This window comes from Vanessa atalanta, chromosome 1 (assembly GCF_905147765.1).
Source record: "Vanessa atalanta chromosome 1, ilVanAtal1.2, whole genome shotgun sequence".
Classification (NCBI taxonomy): domain Eukaryota; kingdom Metazoa; phylum Arthropoda; class Insecta; order Lepidoptera; family Nymphalidae; genus Vanessa; species Vanessa atalanta.
In genome coordinates this window covers 5,431,618-5,454,181 of record NC_061871.1, presented here as the reverse complement: position 1 = coordinate 5,454,181, position 22,564 = coordinate 5,431,618, and the positions used below count along the sequence as shown (strand labels likewise).

Here is a 22,564-nt window from a genome sequence, read left to right as displayed (position 1 = left end):
TAGCTCTTGTTTATGGTAAAGATAATTTTTCTCAATCTTTCCCATTTTCCAGAAGGAAAATAATATGTCTATCCCATATAGTGGTACGATACGACGTTCTGGAGGTGTAGTATCAGCAATTGGAAAACAATTACGGGGAGTTAATCTCAAAGCAGCGAAACGAATAACTGTTAAGTTTGATCCATTCGGAGAAAATGTTACACACACTAGGTAAGGGTTGTTTTATTAAATTTAACTAGAAAATCAATGTCAAACAACAACAATGTCATTTTCTTACATTACAAATGAATAATGATCTTGTTACTGTATTTTTAGAATCTTGATGTGCTTATATTATTTTTATGTAATATTATGGCGTAAAATGAGCGATTTTGTTTTTTTCAGGAACTTCTTACATTATTTAAGCTCACCCAAAATAATTCTCACAAATCCCAATTGTTCTCTCAAAACAGAAATTGTCTGTGACCGAAGTGAGCCTACAATTGATATTGCTCTAGTGCCTTCTATAGCTGGTAAGAAATATTATCATTTGGTTTTTATATGTAAGTCATCTTTAAAAGTTAAGTTGTTTTATATCTTATTTATTTGTTCTTTTCAGAAACTGCAAAACTAAACAAAGTAACTTTTAAATCTGGCAATTTAACTTGCTTGGAATTACTACAATTATTAAATAAACATATATCATCATTAGCACCAGAAGATCAGATAACAAATACCATACAAACAAAATTAGAGAAAAAAAAAGGTAAAAAGAAGTGATTCAAAATGACAAAATCAACAAAAGGAAATCTTCATGTGGTGGAAGAGATTTACAATCAAATACCAGCATTTACTGATGTTTTCTCCGAAGACACTTTCTATATATTTGTTGCAATATTTGTTTCTTGCACTATCATGGTTGCTTTTGTTTTATCTAAATTTGTTACTATAAAGCCTGTAGAATAATGTAGTGTTATCAAAATTAATAAACAAGAATTTTAAATGTAAATTTATGTTTTTACTCATATTAAAACCCATTTATTGGTTCATTTTGATAACAATTTTGGGGAAAAAAGATGGATATGTTTAGTACTATTTAATACTATTAGAATACTATTCATATTATTAGATACTATTAGAAGAATTCTTTATTACAATATATTTTTTTATAATATTTTAGGAAAACAAACTGTCAATATTATAATGTTGTCTTAGATTTTCGCGATTATTATAAACTGTCAATATTATGTATGCATTAAAATAGTAATTTAGTATAAATAAAACAATCAAATATCCCTTTAAAATTAAATCATACATGGCAAGTAGTATGGAACCACATGAGTAGGTAAGCTCCAAAATATTAAAATGTGTAATACAATATAATGTTTTGGGTCATCTTAATGTTAATCATTAAGTCTAACTAATTAATTACTAAATTAACAAATATTCACTAATTTTCTTTTTCAATGCTATGAGCAATCAGGGCAATAAGAAACCATAATAATAATGAATATAATAATATGTTTGTAGTTAGCAAATAATATAATGAATATACTTTAAACAAGGGACTATTAAGATAATGTATCCTCTTCTATCTTTTCCTAGTATTTAATGATCCAATAAGAAAGTTACTTTAATGAGACTTTGATTAAGCAATTAAAATTGTGTATTTTTTTTCTCTACTGTATGAATATATGAATAATGTGGCTTCTAGACTTCTGAACCACTATTAAAACAAATCGTGCACAAAGAAATTATAAACTTTGTATACATTATTTTTTTTAAATTGTAAGCTTTACATACAAAACTTTTCATTCATAATATTATTAAGATTTTCTTATAAAATACGGGGCCGGATCTACCATTTGGCATTTTGGGCTTTAGCCCAGGGCACCCCAGCTAAGTCAAGTCAAAGTAAAAAATAGATGGTAATGCGAAATAAATACCTAATTTTATTAATTAAACAGATAGTATGATTTGCAGCCCTGCGAAACCTGCAATTAATCAAACCCATTCAAGTCTACATCCAGGTGTGTCTTAGATGGGCCCCTAAGTAGTATTAGCCTAGGGCCCCCTAAGCTCACGGTCCGGCCCTGATAAAATAATATGAATTGAGTTATTAATATACAATTATATATACTCCATGATAATTAAAAAAATATATCGCCAAATTATATATACTTTCTTAGTTGAAATTATTAAAAACGTATATGTAAACTGATTGTATAGGATTTATATTTAAAATGTTTTTTCCTAAGCCATGCCAATACAAATATATGTCTTTAGAAAGTGTTTTTAACGAAATATTTAAGGATTGTTATAAAAATTCAATAATCTACACTAATATTATAAATTCGAAAGTAAGTCTGTCTGTATATCTGTTACTCTTTTACTGCCAAAACACTCAACTCAATTTGACGAAATTTGATATGAAGCAAGCTTGAACCTCAAGAAAGGACATATGCTACTGTTATACCTAAAACCTTACGACCGAAGCCCTTGAACGCGAGCGGGCGACGACTAGCAGAGTGATCTTGTTGACAGGCGGAGATGCTGTGAAGCAGAGCTAGTTATACTCTTGAGTCAAAGATCGCTTATGAAATATGAATCTACATTTATTCATACTTCAGATCCAAACCTCAGTCATTAATTTTTCATTTTATAAACTCAAGTTGAGTTATGAAAATAAAGTCGATGAAAAATATTTTTTTTTATAGTATAGGAAAGAGGACAAGTAAATGGGCCACCTGATGGTAAGTGGTCACCAACACCCATAGACCTTGCTACTTTAAGAAATACTAACTATTCCTTAGCCAATGCGTCCCAAATTTTGGGACTAGGATGATATGTCCCTTATGCTTAGGAACACAATAATACTAACCCTTACTATATCTGAGGAGTGGGTGGCCTTATACAAAGGCTAGCATTAAGTAAATCATAATTTATCCTATGAAATATATTTAATTTAAGCAATCTTACTTTCTCTTATAAGGAATATTTATAATAGGTACAAAAAAATTGTTACTTAAATACAATTCGATCTAAATGGAAGGAGTAATAAAATAAAATGTTTATTATTTTCACAATATATTTATTAAAATGTTTGATTTACAAAAGATGAAGATACTCTGTTACAAACAATTTGTGGTGGTTGGTTAGAATTCTTGGGCGCCCCAACGTATCTGAAAAACAGGTTACCATTTATAAAGTGCAATTTTGGTAAGGTTAGGAGACATAGTCCAGGAGATGGAACACGTAGATTAATTTGGGTTTATATACAGTGGAGCATCATATTTAAGCAGTAAACTGATTGGTTAAAAAAGGCGGCTTCGACCTAATCAAATATCAACATAGCACTATAAAAATTGGAATAGAAGATTTTGCATTGTTTCAGAATAAAACATTAGCTGCTTTTTAAAATGTCAATAACATTACAACATTTATAGTTTGAGACCAATAAACCTATATTGGTCAAAGTATTTTTAATATTATTTTTTTTTTAAATATGAAGCATTTATGACAAATGTAGAAAGTAAGAAGCGAAACTATACAACAACATTATCATCATACTCTTTAAATATATAATCTACTCACATCTTGATTACGAGTTTTTTGTTTCCGTTCAACAAGAGACGTAAGAGCTTCTGATCGCACCGCTAAGGAGTCTATTCTTTCAACGAGTTGCTGGTACGGCGACAAAGGTTGAGCTCCCATTACAACGTGACCCAGTTTAGAATCTATTTTAGCATCCAAACGAGCATTACGAATGAGGTTGACGATCCAACATTCAGCTTCGTCGGGTTGCATGTTAAGATTTTCTGCCAACATTCTGAAAGAGTGTAAAAAAAATAGTAAAGTAAAGTAAAACTAAGTATCTCTTGATCTTTATGACTGAAATAACATATTGAATGATTTTAAAGACGACATCTAAATTCTAACTTGCATTATTAAGCTTATTATTTAAATCTAGAAAAATTATACAAACGCTTTCGTACCCAATACTTATCACTTGGTGAATACGACAGAAGGTTTCGAATATCATTAGACGTGCATTTTCAACGAATTCATCCAAGCAGGCAATTAAGAAGAAGTCTGTTAACAGAACCGCTTGGCACTGATTCAACTTCCTTCGGGCCGCTTCAAAGTCGAAGTTAACGTATAAGTGTTCAATAAATTCAGTTATTGGATCTCTGAAAATTAAATAATTTCAGTCCCTAGAATCTAAATAACGCAATAGGGATGTGATTTCAAACAATTTCCTTCAATACCTGTACGTGTAGGCCTCTTGTTGAATTACTTTGACAAGATCTTTGAGCGCATTTCTACGTGAGCGGTTAATAATGACAGCAGTAGCCAAGTAGCGGAGGATATGAGGACACATTGTCTGGATTGCGTTCAGATACAATGGTTTGTACAAGAACATCTCAATAATTAGGTCACGCCCTTTGACGTGGTTGAAGAACACGAAGAGAGACCAGTGGACGAGCCATGTGCGCTGCTGTAGGGCCTGCATGTTGTTCGCAGTTGCGCCTGCGGCACCGTTGTCGATGAATTCACGCAACTTTGTTAAATCATCGAGGGCTGCATCCCAATTTTGAACAAGAATTTCACTTGCTAATTTACCCCAGAGAACGGACAGGTAATTCTAAAAGAGAAAAAAATAGTCATTATTCCTGAATGCGTGAGTCCCCCTAATGTCCCCTAAATCAATTTTCATATTAGAAAAAAGATTTCAATAAAGAAAACGGGTTTTTAATAAAGGTTTCGTTCAAATTATAAAAAAGAAAAAATCATACGATTGTTTAACATAGAACATTTAACAACATAAAAGCACGACTAACATAACCACCTAACATTGATCTCTATATAACACGGTTTTTAAGTTATAATCAAAAAAGATTATTCCATACATAGAAATATTATGAATGATTTTTTTTTTTTATATTAAGAAAATAAAGTGATTACGACATTTGATAAAAACAAATTAATACCATATAAAATAAATATTATTAAAGTACTTGGGGGCTTTGTGCAAGCCACTCTGAGTACCATCCACTCTTCATATTATATTCTAAACCACAAGCCTAACTTAGTATTGTGGTCCAATTTTTAGGGCGATGAGCTAGTGTAATTACACGCACAAGGGATATAAAATCTTAGTTCTCAAGGTTGGTGGCGCATATGTAGAATAAGGATGATAAAATTTCTTTAAAAACCAATGTCAACGAGCAGTGGTCACCAATCACCATCAACTGACACATTTACACTACAGCGGACTACAATATAGAAAAAAAAATTAAAATAAAAGGATTTAAAAAAAAACTTGAACAACAAATATAGTTACTGTCTCAAATGCCATATTTAATTTAATTAGCGTGTAGATTGTGTTAATTAAAACACAAATGTACCATAAGTAGATAAATCGCGCTCGCAAGCTCAAATATATCTGAAAGCTTGTTAAAACTCAAACTATATGTCGTTTATATCCGCAGTAGGGAAATCGAGACGGTTTCTACCACTAATAAGATTTACCATATAAAATGAATATATGTATATATTTGTTGCATTTTTTTAAAGAAATATCTTTTATCTTCATGTAATGCATATTAAAACTTCGTCGTGCTGCAAAGAAAAAAAAAACTGTCATTTTGTATTTTCTGTCACTTATTAAGATGTCAGGTAAATTAATCGTTCATAGATTTGAAACAGAGGATAAGTTTCAAACATTGCAAATATTAATAGAAGAAAATGATAAAACTACGATTGAAACATGGCGTGAAGGCCGAGATTATCCTAAAAAGAAAGAAAAAGATAAGCCACGGTTGACTGTTAAAGTTGTTTCCGAAGATAATTCAAGTAACATAGATCTCGATTTATGCGCAGAGAAAGTTGAGGATACCGGTAAATTACCAAATAATTTACAAGTGCAGCTTAAAATCCAACATTTATCTGCGGAAACAAGTAATGATTTAAAGTCTGAAACAAAGAGCATGATTTTCAATCGTAATGCTGAAATATCAACTAAGCATTATAGGATAACCGAAACGGAAGAGAACCCGCAGAAAGTTTCAACAGAAACATATAGTTTCAGTAACAAAGATATTGGCAGCTCAATGAGTCCGCTTGAATATAGTCTTGAAAAAGTCAAAGAAAACAATGCTCGGATAATGGAAAATATTCACATGCTTAACAGAACCTTAAATTACACGAAAAAGAAGGAGATATTGGGAATAATCAATCCGAAACCATTGCGCTCATATCCCTGTGAGGAATGTGGAAAATGTTTCGTATACGAAACTGGCCTTTGGAGACATTACTCTGTTAGACATGGCAGTTTGGACAAACATCAACGTTGGCAGTTTGTTTGGACTTGTACAGAGTGTTTTCAGGTGTGGCCACGACAAGACTTGGCCCTAAAGCATGCTAATCAGTGCTGTAAATCAGATAACACGGACTGTGTTCGAGAGATTAAGACATCTTCACTATTGCAGTGCGAATTTTGTGAAAAGGTTTATACAAGTATACCTAGATTACTGAGACATCTTAAAATGCACACTGTTACGAAAAATTACGAATGTAATGCTTGCAACATAGCATTTTCGTGTTACAAAACGGCAGAACAACATTGGCTAATTTGCTTGTGGTTGAAAATGTATTATCAATTTTCTTTGCCAAAACTACTTCTCTGTAATGCTTGTGATCGAAAGTTTAGAAATTATGATCAGTTATACAATCATCGGTAAGATTGCGTTTATATAAATATTGTTGTATACAGGAGGCAGTATAAAGTTGCTCTCTGCATTTCAGATTTTGATTAATATAAATAATATTTTATTTTAAAGGTACAAAGTAGGTCATTTTATACCAAAATCATCTGATAATGGTGAGAATAACTGTGTATTTAAACCCTCTCTTGTCTTTCAATGTGAAATTTGTGGACAGTGGTTTAATGCAATATCACAAATTCAAGATCATAGAAACCAGTATCACCCCCATTTCAACAGTGGAATTCTATATAATGCTGTAAGTCAATATTTTAGATAAATGAACGTTCCTTGAGAATATCATTGTAAGTACTAATTATTACAAACAAAATCTGCAACTTGCTTACTTTCTTTTACAGTTAACTCTTACATTTATCAAATTTATTGTTGACTAAATTTTATACAAATATAGTTTAATCGCATCTTATTTGTTTCTAACAGGAGATTCCAGTAACATCAGAGACTTGAGATAAGAAAATACATTTGTCCTTCATTTTAGCTTACAATGTCAATAAAGGATAATGTGTATGTTGTATTAGTTTTACTATAACTTTTTTTTCTGACTTAACATGTCACTTGTAAGATATTGGCCTAAAAATCGAAATATTGCTCATTCCAGTAGGATCATATAAGCAATTTTGAATCATTATGTAGTGTTGAATTAAACATAGAGCTACCATTGACTATATATAGAGCAATGTTAAACAATATATATATTCCCTAATATTAAGAAACTGTCAACAACAATTTTTCTAAGTGTTAATGCTTAATACCAATGAAATTGAGATGGGACCAAGGAGTTAAACTGAACCCAATGTAAAAAAAAATTACTAAAAAGTTATATGTGTACATACAATACATAAAGTAATTATAAATACAGACAAATTGATGACTTTTCTAAAGTTTCTTAAAGAAAGCAAATTAAAAACAAAGTATCAAATTTTTGCCAGTAATCAGTGCTAGTGCTGCCAGTTATTGCAAGGTCTTGTCATTGCAAGACCTGTTCATTCTCTTTATTAATTGTCTAGAAATGTCTGTAATTTTGTAATATCTATACAATATTCATAAAATGACTATAGTAGATATAAAAAAATATTTAGGTTTGATTTACTAATTAAAGTTTTAAATTAACTCAATCAAGTCATTTTAAGTTATAAGATATATAAACTGTATAGTGATAAGAGATACCTTCTACTACTAAAATTGTACTTTACTGTCACATAATAATATAATCAATACAAACCTTATCTGTTGGGGCCATCACTAGTTGACAGAAGTAAAGATATGATGCAGATTCAACATAGTTACCACATTCATAGCGGTATTTTGCCAAACGATACATACTGTCAATCATTTCTATTTTGAACTGTAAAATAAAAAATAACAATAAAAAAATTATATAACAGCGTTTTTTCTGTAAAGCTAATAATTATTACTCGTCAACTTAACAACATAACTTCTATAAGTACATAAATATGTGTATTTACCTCAAATTCTTTATTGGTCGTTAAATAGTTGATAAGAGTTTTAGGATCTCTCATGGTTTCAACTGTTTTCATAACGTCATCACGTTGCATCAGTTTAAGGACAGGTTCAACGGCATCCTGGAGTTCTTGTAGTTGTGACAGTACAACTGCTCTCCTGCTTTTAATTTCCTGAAAAGCATTATTTTAGTATTTTTATTAACTTATTTACTCTTATATTTTAATATTCCCTTCGGTTTCCGTAATGTTTCCATTGAATACAATAATGGTATATAAACTCACCTCAGGTGTGTCTTCATCTGGGTAGAGCATGCTTCTTATATCAATAACATAATCAATCATGTTTGTCTTACTTAATATCTCCAATTTAGCTTGCAAGAGTTCGGACTGGTCATACGTCTGTAAAGGTAAACGTGTAAGATACTATAATTTTAAAGTATTGAACATTATGTCACTACAAACATTAATATTTGATTTGCAATTTTGTTCAATGATTTCACGAACTATTGTATCCCATCAAAAACATAAATGTAAAAATGAGAGCCAAGTTAAATATTATGATACATACCTTGGTTGTTGACTTCAACGACAAAAGAAGTGAGATCTAAATTTGTGCCAAGTTAAATAGTCCTTTCTGAAATTTATTTATAACTACATAAAATATCATTTCTTCTTATAACTTGGGATAATATATTGTTGCCTAAGGTCTGACTTGGCTAGTTCTCATATACGAATTATATTGTAGCCTTCGTAAGTTCTAAGCCTTTACAAATGAATTATAAACACAAATTAAGCATGCAAATATTCAATGGTACTTGTCTAGATATGAACTCGCGATATCTGGTTAAGATTCATGTTTCCTAGTGACTGGACCATCGCAGCTCTTAATGTACGTTAACACTAACTAAGCAATACTGAGCTGTCCTCCATTCTTCTTAGATGTTCTGAGTTATAATTTGTTATTCTAAACACAAACTACAATTTGTGTTTATAAACATATAAGAACTAGCCAAGTCAGACCTTAGGCAACAATATATTACCCCAAGTTATAAGAAGAAATGATATTTTATGTAGTTATAAATAAATTTCAGAAAGGACTATTTAACTTGGCACAAATTTAGATCTCACTTCTTTTGTCGTTGAAGTCAACAACCAAGGTATGTATCATAATATTTAACTTGGCTCTCATTTTTACATTTATGTTTTTGATGGGATATCACTACTTTTTGTATATAAATTATTAGTAGGTACTTATTAATAACAAAATTATTTCCAAATGGTTTTTGTTAAGCTATTCTATTTTCCTACGTTTACGGGGTATAATTGTCTTTTTTTTGATACTTTCTTATTTTCCTTGTAGGTACCTCTGAAATGTTCGAGTGAATTGCCTATTCAGTGTCCTGATTTTTTTTACGCGTTTTCTGTTTATACTTAATTTGGCCAAGTAGGGGTGGTATAACGTGCGCAGACGGTTTTACTCTACAATAGAGCTCTCTTGTGTCTTGATTTGACTTGGACCTAAATTGATAAGATGTACTAGATCTAAGGTTTTAACTCTGGAGAGGCCAACGTAAGCCTGCTCTTTACTTAATATAGAGGAGCCTATGTCGAAAAGAGCACCGTCAAAGCGAAGGCCTTGTAATTTGTGTATAGTAGTAGAATATGCTAAGCAAATAGAGAATTGTTTCCTTTGAACATATATGTACATTACTTCATATCTGTAACTTAGTTTTGACTTCTAGTTCGCAAATTAAAATATGTTTAAATTGAATCGTTATTTTACGTGTGCTATTGCTGTTGTCGACCTCCCCAATGTACCGAAATGCCTATTATTATTATTTTTTTAAGTATAATTATTTTGCACCATTGATGTGCGCTAAATGCTAGTGAATAACGTAATAAATACGAAAGTCGGCTATACTCATAAGTACTAAAACGGAAATATTTGGATTTAAAAAACTTAAGGGTGGTATTCAACTTGTTATATATTCACGTGAAGACCTTAAAATCCACATTAAGACCGGCTGTCATAAGTTTTGATTACTGGTTCTTACATTATTTTTTTTATTACAGTTATTACAGGAACTAAGTATATAAGTGTTCCTAATAGACCCAATAATTGAAAAACTATAATAAAAGATAGAAAATTACCAGTTTCAGATTTTTTCCTTTATATTAGCCTAATTATCTACTTGCATGCCAAATTTGAACTTTCTAGGTCACCTGGAAGTAGGATATAGTTTTGATCTATAGGTCAGTCAGTGATAAAAATGACGATTTTTAGACGTTAATATCTAAATAACCGTTTGAGATGCGCTTATGAAATTAGGAACACATATGTATATCGCGAGTCTCAATATATGAGCCAATTTTGACTCGTTTATGTCAAATAGTTTTTGAGTTATGAGGAGGTCAAAAGTGGCTCCAAATGGTTCGTGTAATATTACACACGGTGCTGCACGCCAGTTCTGCTACTAGAACTTGGCTGACACGCTACCGCGTGTCTAGATAAAAGTTATGTGCATTTTCTAAAAAATCAAAAAATTTTAAAAACTGTTGTTACCTCTTTTGCTGCTAAAAATTCTAATAATGGAAACACAAGATGCCTATCCAAATATTGTCCTATTTTAAAAGTCAAATCAAACTTCGAATAACTCATGGTTACAGTAATCATTGATATACTTTCCAAAAATTTAATAACCAATACACTCGTGTTCAAACTAATGACAGCTTACAAGTCACAACCCCACAACTACAGCCATAACTGACAACTCTGTTTTTATTAAAACCACAGAGTACTTAACTACTGGATACTATATCACAGATAATAAATTCAGTAAAGAAATTGAGTTATCTTAAGTTGGCGCCAACTAAAAAAGCTTAAGAATATTGGTCATTATTAAATAGCAAAGAACGAACATTAAGAATATAATGACGACAAAGATTATAATATGTTAGATTCTTTAGTTTTAATTCATTTTGGCATACAACACTGGCTAGTTGGCACTCAAAATCATTGTACGTGATCACTGGCTTTAATTTATATTTGGCCTTTTCTAGTCCTTTCTTGTGCTATTTAGAGCTCAGCCAGCTTCTTGAAAAAGCTCTATTTTTATTAATAACAAATCGGGTGAATTGATGAGCAACTCATTAATAATTATTGATGTTTTTATTATTCAAAAGAATTAGCCTGTGATTTAGCTAGGCACGTCATTTGCGGTTTATCAACATATACTGAATGACTTTGTTTCGATCGCTGGACTAAAAATTAAATAGGAAATATTTTCTTGTCCACTACATTTTCACCATTTTAGTTCGTGGCAGCAGCACTACCACTACCAGTGCTATTTTTTCTGGTTCTATTCCTAGTACGACATTTTTTTTTAAATTAGAAATTGGGCCTTAAACTTATTGATTATAATTGTAGACAGTTTTTGAATATAATTGTAACGAAATTATATGTACTTGAGTCCGAACATTTTGAAATTTGAATGGGTGACTAGAACTACATTAGCCAATCAGAGCGTTCAATTCGTCCCTCGGCTTTATGAAAAAGAAAAAATCACAAACGCGACCCTCTTAATCAGAAAATTGTATAATCTGTGTAATTGGGCTAGATTCCTCTATTGGTGCATAAAAAGGTTGAACTACCAGAAATAACGTGACTTCGATAGATTCTACCCGAAAGCAATGAAGCAGCGCCCACGCAATTTTCCCGCCAATGTTTGTTTTTTTTTTAATAGTGCGGCCTACATCAACATTAAAGATAAAACATAAGTAAAAAAGTAACACCTAAAAGAATTTTGTTCTATTCTACCGAGTATTATTCTTTTATGTAGGCTATTTTATTTTATTCTCTTTTCACTCTCGCTTTTTCCTTCTTATTTCTCCTTTTTTTACTGTTTGACAAGCAAACGACTATATTGTCCTAGATTTATCTATGTGTTACGAACACGACTGAACTCGCAGAGGTTCGGTATTGTAAACTGCAAGGAAAAGGTTATTTATAGGAGTTTGATTAAAGGAGTAAATCAAAATATGAGTAATTTGTTATTGGTTAAGCTTAATAACATGTTGGCACCCATTTATAATAATTTTTTTAAATAAAATAAAACGATAAAACGCTACGTTTATAATATTTTTATTTAAAGTCAAAATTTAATTTTGTTTAAATTCATTAGTAAAACAAAATATATGTTTAACCCCAGACGTAAAAAGGGTGTTATAATAAATAGTAAACATTAAAAAAATTATCCATTTAACCTTTTAGATTACCAGGCTATTGATGATTTTACTAAATTACAAAAATTTAGATAAAAAACAATTAGTAAACAGATAAATTATAATGATGAATAAAAGTAAATTATTATGTTCCGTAAGTTATAGGTCTGCATTCGTATTACATTTTAAGGCTTTGTTTTTATGATTAATATTGCTATGTTATTTATTTTTAATCTATGAGAATATGTCACTTTATCAAGTAAAATTTAAAATTATGACTATCTGTGGAGTGTATTCGGTGTGCGCATTATTTTGCTTTTAAACATATAAATATTAAAATAGAAGGTTTTATAATTTGCGATTCTTTATTATAATTTAATTTCACATTAATATTAAGATGCAGCTTACAAACATTGCGTTTTATGCTAGATTTTCTATGTAATGAATGCAATGCGCGCCCTTTCTTGTTAGATTGTCTTCAAAATGGCGTCAAGTGTCGAATGTGTTTATAGATAGACGCGATAGCATGTGTGTTCAAAGTAGGCTAAAAATAGAGGGCTTGCATGAAGCTAGTTGCATAAATTGTGATGAAAAATGTCCAACACAGTGATAACTAATTATACGGACCTAAATGGACCATCTACCAAAACCGATAGTTCTGTGGTTGTTATTGTAAACAAGGATGGATCCTTGTCAGTCGACCAGAATTTACTGGGTACTCTCATGGGTAAGCTATATGTTCCTTTGAATCTGATATAATAGAAACTATATATTGAATTCATATATAAATGTTCTTAGTAAACACTGACTATGGTATGGTATGTCATAAATATAAATCATACTTTTGAGTTTTGAAATGTTGATGCTTACAAGAAGCTTTAATTTTTACAATTAAATTGTTGCTATAAACTTGATAACCAAATTCAAAATGAAATATATGCACGGCAGATAACATTTTGTGTAACATTTTTAGGTAGTGATGGATCTCAAGCTGCTGGTATAAGTGTAGTACGCGTTGGCCATGAAGGCCGGCCCGATGATGCTACTGACTCCGAAAACGAGGACGATAAAGTTCCTCATGTAACACTTTCGGTAGATAGCTATTATAATGAGCCAGACAGTATTATAAAGTATGGTAAGTCATTAATATCATTATATCTAATCATTTTTAGAACTTAAATAAACCTTGATAAAGCATTTCATGTGTTTTAAACTATTTTTACATATAACATATTTGTTGTTTATAATGATTTTATATATTTCAGATAGTGGAGCAGAAATGTTACAATCTTTAAGAATAGAAACAAGAGAGAACAGTTTGGTTGGTTTTCAGAATGACCACTGCTACACACCATTGACATCTCCAAGTCAAGTTTTACCACAAAAAAGTGAACCGTTTGCACCTTATGATGATCCCGTTATAGAGATTACTCATACTCCTCCACCTAAACCAGTTTCTACACCTAAAAAGATTACAATCTTGGAGCAACAAATAATACCTAAAGGAAAAAAAATTGTTTTAAATACAACAGAACCTTCAATTATTTTAAAAGGTAATGATCTTTTAACAAAACCTTTACCAGTTTTGACCAAGTCGAAACTTTTAAATGAAGTGGCAAAATGCTCTGAACCAGACACAAAAGGTGAGGAAAATACGGAATCATCATCGGCTAGCTCATCTGGTGATAGTATACAAGACAGAGATTCAGATTCTGATTATAAAGATACAAAAGATAAATCAGGTCCACAAAAATTAAGAAGGCTGAAAGCAAAACCAAGAATTTTAAAAAGTGTTCAAATGGGTAGGGCTGCTAAAGCAGATCCCAAAGTAGCATCAAAACTTAAAATTAATAAAAATGTTATAAAAAGAAATATTAAAGAAAAATTATTGAATAAGAATCCTTTGCTAGAAAAAAAGGAGATAGATTTAGACAGTTTAATTCCTGCTACAAAGGTACAAGTGTGTACAGCTGCTGCTGAGCAAAGTAAATTGGTGCCTAAACCAACTTTGAGTAAAGTTGTTAAAAAAGAAAAGAAAACACCAGCCCATATGACTGCTTTATTATCAGATATGACTTCATTATTTTCTACACCTGATGTTATTAGACGAGTGTCAACTGAGAATAAATTGCCAGCTAAAAGTGAGAAAGAAACTATAGTGATAAATAAAAAACCCAGTGATCTTACAAAACCACTTGAATCAAGTGATATGAAATCTATTATTCAGCCTGTGTCTATTTCAAAGCCTGATAATGCAGAAGATATAAAATCATTAGTACCACAAAAAACATATGTGAAGACAACAAAGGCAATAACTAACATGGCAGAAAAAAGCACCAAAGGCTATGATCCCATGCCTCAACTAGATGATGCAAGTTTAGCTCAAATATTGCAAGATACAACTTCACAGTCAATGAAAGTGCAACCTAGTATTGTAGCTAATGTTATAAACAGTCCTGGTTTGGCTGGACCACTCTCTCCGACCCTAGATTTATTAGGTGGACTCCAACCAGAAGAAGATGGATTGACTGAGGACTTGTTAATGCATGTTGCTCAGTTGGTGGAAAGTTCAGAAAATTTACAAGAAGTTATAGATAAACAAGTATTGGGTAAAGTTGATCCTGCTCCTGTTAAAACTCCAGTTACATTGCCTTTTCAACAAACTCCAACAACTAGTAATCTGTATGCATCACCTCCTCTGCTAAAGTCTACAGTAAAAACCGCTGTGCCTCGTAAAGATCCAATAGAGATAGTAAGACGTGATGGTCGTGTTATCACATTGCCACCCATTGAAGCACCAGCAACTCGGTCATCTAAACGAAAGAACCAAGTTGAATCAACAAGTGTAATGGATAGTTCAGTAATAGGAGTTCCTGCACAAATTCAACCTAATGTTATAGTTACTCCGGAACCTACAGTACAGCAAGTTTCAAAGCAATATACAAATAAAAAACTCACTAATAGAAGACAATTAGACCAAGCACCCCAAGTGACAACAATTGAAAAGATCTCTGTGGAATCTCAAGAAAGCTGGAATTCAGAAGATGATCCCAACAGGTATTGTATAATGTTGTACAAGTAATCTATCTAAAATGTTGTTTAAAGTTCAATAAATTATTTTAGATCCATAAATAAAATTCTATTATTGAAATATTTATTTCCAGATTATGGTGTATCTGTAAGCAACCACACAACAACAGATTCATGATTTGTTGTGATGGATGTGAAGACTGGTTCCATGGAAAGTGCGTCAACATCACAAAAGCTATGGGTCAACAAATGGAAGAACAAGGGATTGAATGGAGATGTCCGAATTGTGTTAAAAATAGTAAAACTTCTGTTAAGAATGCTGCCAAGGTAATAAATAAATTCATTCAATAATGTTTTAGTGTTTGATAAAGTTGTGTCACCATTTATACATCTTCTTCTTACATAGTTTAAAGTCTTTACTACTAGAATATAATAACTAGGAGATTATTTACTATAATAATTTTCTGGGAAATAAAATTGAAGAAATATCTAGACTAGGTTTAATTCGTTATTCCTTCATTATTATGTTTCAATGTAAATTGAACTAATAGGATTTTATAAAATAGTTTTTACTATTATAAATACCAAAAGATATTTTTCAATTGTGATCTTGACCCCTGCATGATTTTAATAATTCACCTTGTAGTTCATTCCTAAGAAAAATTTTTGGCCAACAGGTACCTACAACACCAAAGGAAACTACTGGAGTAAGTACCCCACAGCCTGCTATCACCAAAGAATTAGCCTCAAAAACGACTTGTATAGTTTGCAAGAAACCTGCACGAGCCAGTAGTATTTATTGCAGTGATGCATGTATACTTAAACACGCCCAAGACTCATTAGGGAGTCAAACATCCACTTCTAAAATTGAAAACACTAGTGGCAAAGCACCTGAAAAACCCAACTCAGAATCTAGGGTAAGCATAGTAGTAGGCTGCTTTTATTAATTATATAATTAGCACTACAGCTTCTAATTCTGCTTATGTTTGTTGTGATGGAATGTTAGATGTGATGCATTTTCACTTTTATAGGTAATCGTTTATGAAAGAAAATCTGGAAGACTTCTGGCAGGGCCAAACGCTCCTACTGCAGAAAATTTAAAAACATGGCTCCAGAAGAACCCAACATTCGAAGTGGTCAGGCCAGGGACATTGAGTGCTATTAAACCTAATATTCCAAGAAAGAAATCCATAAATGAGCCTAATAAAATTCAAACTACTCTAAATTTTGCTAGAATTCCTAAAAAAACAGTAGAACAACCCACACAACCTAAAACTCCACAGTCTGAGCCTAAGGAAAAAATATTGAAGGTTCTTGCTTCACCTAAAGAAGAGGTTAAAGTCCCACCTCAACCTAAAACACCAGTCACACCAAAGTCCCAGCTACATCAAATATTTGAAACACCAAAATCGACTAAAGTTTTGAGTGAATCTAAGAAGCCTGTTCGAGCAACTACAAGTAGATCTCAGTCTTTAATTGATAAGGTAAATGTTTTAAATATTTTTGTACATATAATTGAAACTACTATAAGCGAAATATTAACCAATTCAGTACATAATGCTACAACAAAATATGACACTGCATAGAGTATCAATCAATTGGTATTCATAATATTAACGGGAAGATCATAAAGCCTTATCTTTATTTGTAATCTACGGTAAACTTCCTTCTACACTTACTCATCTATAAACCACAAATACAATGATGTAATAGTGTTTGTAGGAAACATGACTCTATAAAAATTTTTGTACAAATTAAAACAAAATAGTATTCATATTCATCTATTTCTGGCTGGTTTTATAAAGTGTTACACCCTTTTTTTGAAAATTAATTTTGAAGCATTTATTAATTAATAAATGTTTATTAATTTATTGGTAGACCAGTTTCAGTATTTTAAAATAAGGTACACAGGTAGTTTCAATCAAAGGTGAACAAACTGTTAGGCTAACCTAAAACAAATTGGTATTTGTTTCGTTATTTGTGTATATTATTCATCAATTTACATAATTATGTTAAAAGTTAAACTTATGTAATGTTATCATCCTTGAAATGTTTACACTTTGATTAAACCCGAATTTAGCGTACTAACGGCAATTGTATCACCGTAGCCTCAGGCAGTTTCGCCATCAACATCGCGACGGAAAGACACTCCAGAAAAAAGGTCAAGAATGAGCACGGAAGATCCTATCAGGGACAATGTACGAAAAGCTTTACAAGAACAAATATCCAATCGTATGGCAGAAAGTGATGGGCCTAAGTTTACAGAAGAAGAAATACAACAATTTGCAAATGATACAGAGCTAGAATTACATGAACTTTTCAATCGTGATGTAGGAATGAAATATAAAGCTAAATACAGATCACTTATGTTTAACATAAAGGATCGTAAAAATCTGTCTCTTTGGGAGAAGATATGTGAACACGTTATTACACCTAAACAACTGGTATGTTTGATTTTGTTTATATCAGAGATTAAAAAGGTTTTTTTACTTTCTTTTTATTTGCTTACGATTCGTTTTTCAGGTAAGACTTTCACCAGAAGAATTAGCGAGTCAGGAATTAGCACAATGGAGGGACAAAGAAGCCAAGCACCAATTAGAATTAATTAAGAAATCTGAAATTGATCTTCTAGCTGCAAGCAAAACATATGTTTTAAAAACACATAAAGGAGAAGAGGTTAGTGTTATATATGTGAATTTGAATAGGATAACATCAATATTTATTCATTTTAAACTAAATTTGTTTAATAAAAATTTAAGGTAATGGAAACAAAGGAATCTGTATCAACAGAATTGGATCCAAATGTGGCTGTGGAGGATATAGTAACAGTACTAAACGATTCTGTTAGTGATAGTGTACCGAATACTGAACCTCAAGAACAGTAAGTTCCAAGAGTGGGTTTATTCACAGCTTTTAAATTTAATAATTAATTCGTTTTAAAATTAATATACTGAGTTCAAGTTTAAAGTATTTCCATATATTTTTAAATAAAGTTAATGTAACATTTGTTCTTTACAGAACAAAGAAACAAGATTCGCACAAAAAACATAGTGGTAATAAAAAGAAGGATAAGGAAAAAGGGAACAGTTCAAGAAAAAAAGATAAAGAATCTAAACGTGACATAGAAAAGAGGAGTTCACGATCTTCAAAACGAAAGTCAGATATTAAGGAAAGAGAACATAGATCATCTCGGCGATCCATTAAGAAATCAAGATCAAGGTCAAAATCAAAAGAAAGATCAAAAACAGATTATTTTAAGGAAAAACCAGATACGCGAGACCGTTCAAGACACAGATCACGGTCGAAATTAAAATCAAAAAGGCAATCAATAGAACATTCCAGATCTAATTCAAGAGGCCGTGAAAGGTCACGTTCGTTGCGACGTTCTTCGCGACGATCTCATTCCAGAGACGGTGCAAGGAGAAGAGATTCGAAAGAAGCTCGTTCGCGTTCAACGCGGCGTAGTACAGATGAAAAGTTCAAAAATCGGTCTAGGTCGCAGGAGATTTCCAATAAAAGCAAAAATGAGTATGTGCACAATTGACTAAATAGTTTTTGTTAAATCTTTTAATAGTATATTTATATTAATGTTTTTATTTTAGCTCAACTGATTCTGATTCTTTTGAAAGACCGAAGTCTGCTATGATGAAAGAAGTACATCCTGAGTATGACCCTCATGAACCTATGATAACTTCAGCGTTTTCAGAAGAGGATTTGAGGAAATCAAGAGAAGATGTCTATGAGGATACTTATAAAAATGATATATCTGAATATGGAAATGTAGAATATGATCCTTCAAAGACATTCTCCATTGATGCTAATGTTACTTTGTCTCCGCCTAAATATACTGAAAAACAAGACAAATCTGGTAAGTTCATAAAACACTTTCATTTGGTTTTAGGGCTTTATGCAAAACTCTCTGAGTAGTATTCTACCGCCAAACAGCAATACTCAGTGTTGTTGTGTTTCAGGTTGAAGGGTGAGTGTCGCAATATAACAGGCACAAGGGACATAATATTTAGGTTTATAGGGTTGGTGGCGCATTGGTGTACTGTGGAATTGTTAATATTTCTTGCGGCGCCAATCTCAAACGGCGATGGCGACCACTCACTATCAAGTGGGCCATTTGCCCATTTGCCTAAAAAAACATAAAATTTAACTCATGTGATATAACTATAGTAGCAATCTAATATATTAATTTGTTTATGTAGAAGCTGAAAGCGATCAAGAACCCAGTAGTACAGTTGAACATTCAGCACCAACCGTTTGGAATGGCTGTATTAATATGGTGGATGTAGCTCGCTTCTATGTAGCAGCACATGAGGTAATTTTTAGACCAGTCTTGAACACTGTCAATCATGATTAATTGTTTGATACAAATGCTATGTATTTCTTTTTCTCAGGTTTCTGGCAATGCTGTAGACTTGGAGGAAGATCTTGCACCTGAATTAGATATAGTAGGCAGAATAAACCCAGATACAGTTTGGGATTACATTAGCAAGATGAAGCGTGCTAGTAATAAGGATATCGTTATTTTAAAGCTCCAAGCTGCAAATGACGAAGAGAAGATGCAGTATATTGCATTGTATAGCTATCTAAGTAGTCGCAATCGGTCAGTTTTTTTGGTACATAAAGATTGGTTATTTAAATTACTTTAAATCAATTCAATATTAATTATTAAACATTACAGATTGGGTGTAGTAAAAGTAACTAACACAGCAACTGTGAAAGATTTTTACATAGTACCCATACCGGCAAATACATCCTTGCCTCCGGTTCTATTACCGCTGGATGGACCAGGTCTTGGTGAAGTGAAGACGCATCTTCTTATAGCCATCATAATAAGACAAAGGAAAAAACGTCAAGCACCACATATTCCCAAAGATATAATACCAGCGAAGGTCAGTTAACGCGATGTGTGTATGGTGTTATGGTAAAGGCAATATTCAAGATTATAATGTAAATAAATATTGTTAAGAAAAATCATGTACAACATTTATTAATTTGTGTAATATTTAGATAAGGGAACAACGAAATATAAATGTGCAAACAGCCAGGGCCATTGTAACTTTAAAAAAATAAAATGTGATAATATTAATTAAATGAGAATATGATTAAAAATAAATAAAAACATGAATTCTGTGATTAGTTAAAAATAAATATTGTATATGTATATAATGTTGTTAATGTTGTATATTGTAATGTAATAATTCCTCCATATCCATCTATGTGATAACAAAACCCACCTTTTTTTAAATCACCTCTATATAATTACATTTAGAAACTAAAAATTTTACAATTTTTTTTATTTTTAGTTTATGTAAGTCTTGCAACTTTAAAATAATAAAGAAATATAATTAAATTTATATGATTTAATCTTCAACATTATATTTTTTCTAAATAAGATTTTTATATTGATATACTTTAGTCCAAATGTATTATAATTTCAAAAAAATACTCATTAGATTAAACAAACAACATTAAATATATATGTAGATATATAATATAAAATATTTCTATGTATATTCTACAAAAATCTAAAACAACTTTTATTTAGAAAAAAAAATGATGTATTATCTTTTATATTTTCACTTTTTACCTACAACTATAAATATATTTATTAATATATTTTTCCAAAGGAAGTAAAGAATTAAAAGTGGTTGTTGTAGAATTATATAAAACACTTAATATATATTCGCCAAATAATAAGAAAGTTTTTCAAATCAAATAATATATCAATAAATACATGCAATGAGATCGAGATACCAGACATTTAATAAGCCATTGAACTTCAGGTGGCGCGCGTGTCTCGTAAGAAGTCGTACACGCCACCACTGTCGCCGCGGCGTCGCGCGCTGCCAATGCCGACCTTTACCTCCACTGCTCTCTCCAACTCCGTCAAGGACAAAATTGCAGCCTCGCTTGGTAAGAAGACTATTTCAGTAATAAGTAGGTACTCTCAACCACAAACATAAAATGTATAACAGATGGCGCTATTTTATTAGTCTTAATTTACTGTTACAATTGAAATACTGGTTCAATAAAATAGTATATAAACTATAGTGGCTAAGTTAAATGCGCATATATTTTTGTTTAGACTATTAACCAATTGGCAAATAGTTCAAAGTCATAATTTTAACAACAATAAGATATAATTTCAGCGTGTGCAGACGACGACGAAGCTTACAGTCCGGGTTCTTCGTCGGGCAGTAATAGTACATCAGCGCCATCACTTCCGCCTAACTCAAACACTTTAAGAAGTAAAATGGAAGAACTCAACCGACAAATTGAAGAACAAAAGCAACAAATCCTTAAGATGACCCAAGCGGACTCTTCGGTGTCAGAGGAGGTACATTAATTAACTTTTAATTAAGCAATTGACTTAGTTTTATAAATGTTACATTTAAATATTTTTGATATAATTTTGAAATATTTTTATATAGATTTCCATAATATTATGATTGCTATTTGAAATGCTCACAGTATAATATTTTTGGTATATTTTTTACAGAATGAGGCGTATTCGCCGTCCAGACCCTTGACACCACCTACACCAGTTGTTCCACTGGATGAAATAGCTTTACCGTCAAATCTTCAAGAGATTCTTGCCACAATAAAGCAACGATCTGAAAATACAACCGCGGACGTCGACATGCGTACATTACCTTTGCCTTAATTTTTCTATTTAATATAGACATTTATACTTTATATTTAATTATAATTCACTTTATGCAGTGCAGTATAGGATTACGTTTTTAGAATTTAATATGTAGAAAACAATGCAATTGCAATTCACAATTTAGATATTTGTTAATTTAGTAAATCTACAGTAATGGTAGAATTAAAGTCCTTTGGAATATGCAAAGCATATTATTATAGTGTGAATTCTGTGTGTTGCAATAATGAAGAGTTCATGACAATAATAATACAGCATGATAATATGAAACTTCCGAAATTGTTAAACACTTATGCGTCTCATATACATAGTGTTCTTATGGTTTAATTATGTTTTGTATATTGTACAAAATTAGATTTGTTTATACTTAAGAAAATGAATTATAGAAATCCTTTATCATAAAGTAATAT

At 31.4% G+C, this 22,564-nt stretch overlaps 4 protein-coding genes across 4 annotated transcripts; 3 read left to right on the top strand and 1 right to left on the bottom strand.

The window, feature by feature from the left end:
* The first annotated feature begins 7 nt into the window (after positions 1-7).
* LOC125064505 (39S ribosomal protein L53, mitochondrial) lies at positions 8-829 on the top strand. The gene is made up of 3 exons (XM_047671590.1): positions 8-210; positions 385-512; positions 599-829. Exons 1-3 carry the CDS (start codon positions 65-67, stop codon positions 757-759), a joined length of 435 nt encoding a protein of 144 aa, XP_047527546.1. The 5' UTR covers positions 8-64; the 3' UTR covers positions 760-829.
* Positions 766-988, top strand: LOC125064513. Its single transcript, XM_047671603.1, has one exon. It carries the CDS (start codon positions 766-768, stop codon positions 943-945), a length of 180 nt encoding a protein of 59 aa, XP_047527559.1. The 3' UTR covers positions 946-988.
* Positions 989-3,049: 2,061 nt separating this feature from the next.
* On the bottom strand, positions 3,050-10,984 carry LOC125066512 (eukaryotic translation initiation factor 3 subunit E). The gene is made up of 8 exons (XM_047674614.1): positions 10,791-10,984; positions 8,510-8,626; positions 8,231-8,398; positions 7,987-8,109; positions 4,248-4,624; positions 3,975-4,169; positions 3,574-3,808; positions 3,050-3,161 (listed from the first exon to the last, which is right to left on the bottom strand). The coding sequence occupies exons 1-8, from the start codon at positions 10,899-10,901 to the stop codon at positions 3,135-3,137; spliced, it is 1,353 nt and encodes a 450-aa protein (XP_047530570.1). The 5' UTR covers positions 10,902-10,984; the 3' UTR covers positions 3,050-3,134.
* A 1,759-nt stretch (positions 10,985-12,743) lies between these two features.
* LOC125069872 (death-inducer obliterator 1) lies at positions 12,744-22,556 on the top strand. The gene is made up of 17 exons (XM_047679512.1): positions 12,744-13,175; positions 13,422-13,583; positions 13,714-15,505; positions 15,613-15,805; positions 16,156-16,395; positions 16,510-16,962; positions 17,587-17,922; positions 18,002-18,154; positions 18,238-18,359; positions 18,497-19,006; positions 19,081-19,346; positions 19,690-19,802; positions 19,882-20,090; positions 20,169-20,379; positions 21,274-21,403; positions 21,640-21,827; positions 21,990-22,556. Exons 1-17 carry the CDS (start codon positions 13,043-13,045, stop codon positions 22,152-22,154), a joined length of 5,376 nt encoding a protein of 1,791 aa, XP_047535468.1. The 5' UTR covers positions 12,744-13,042; the 3' UTR covers positions 22,155-22,556.
* Positions 22,557-22,564: the final 8 nt, after the last annotated feature.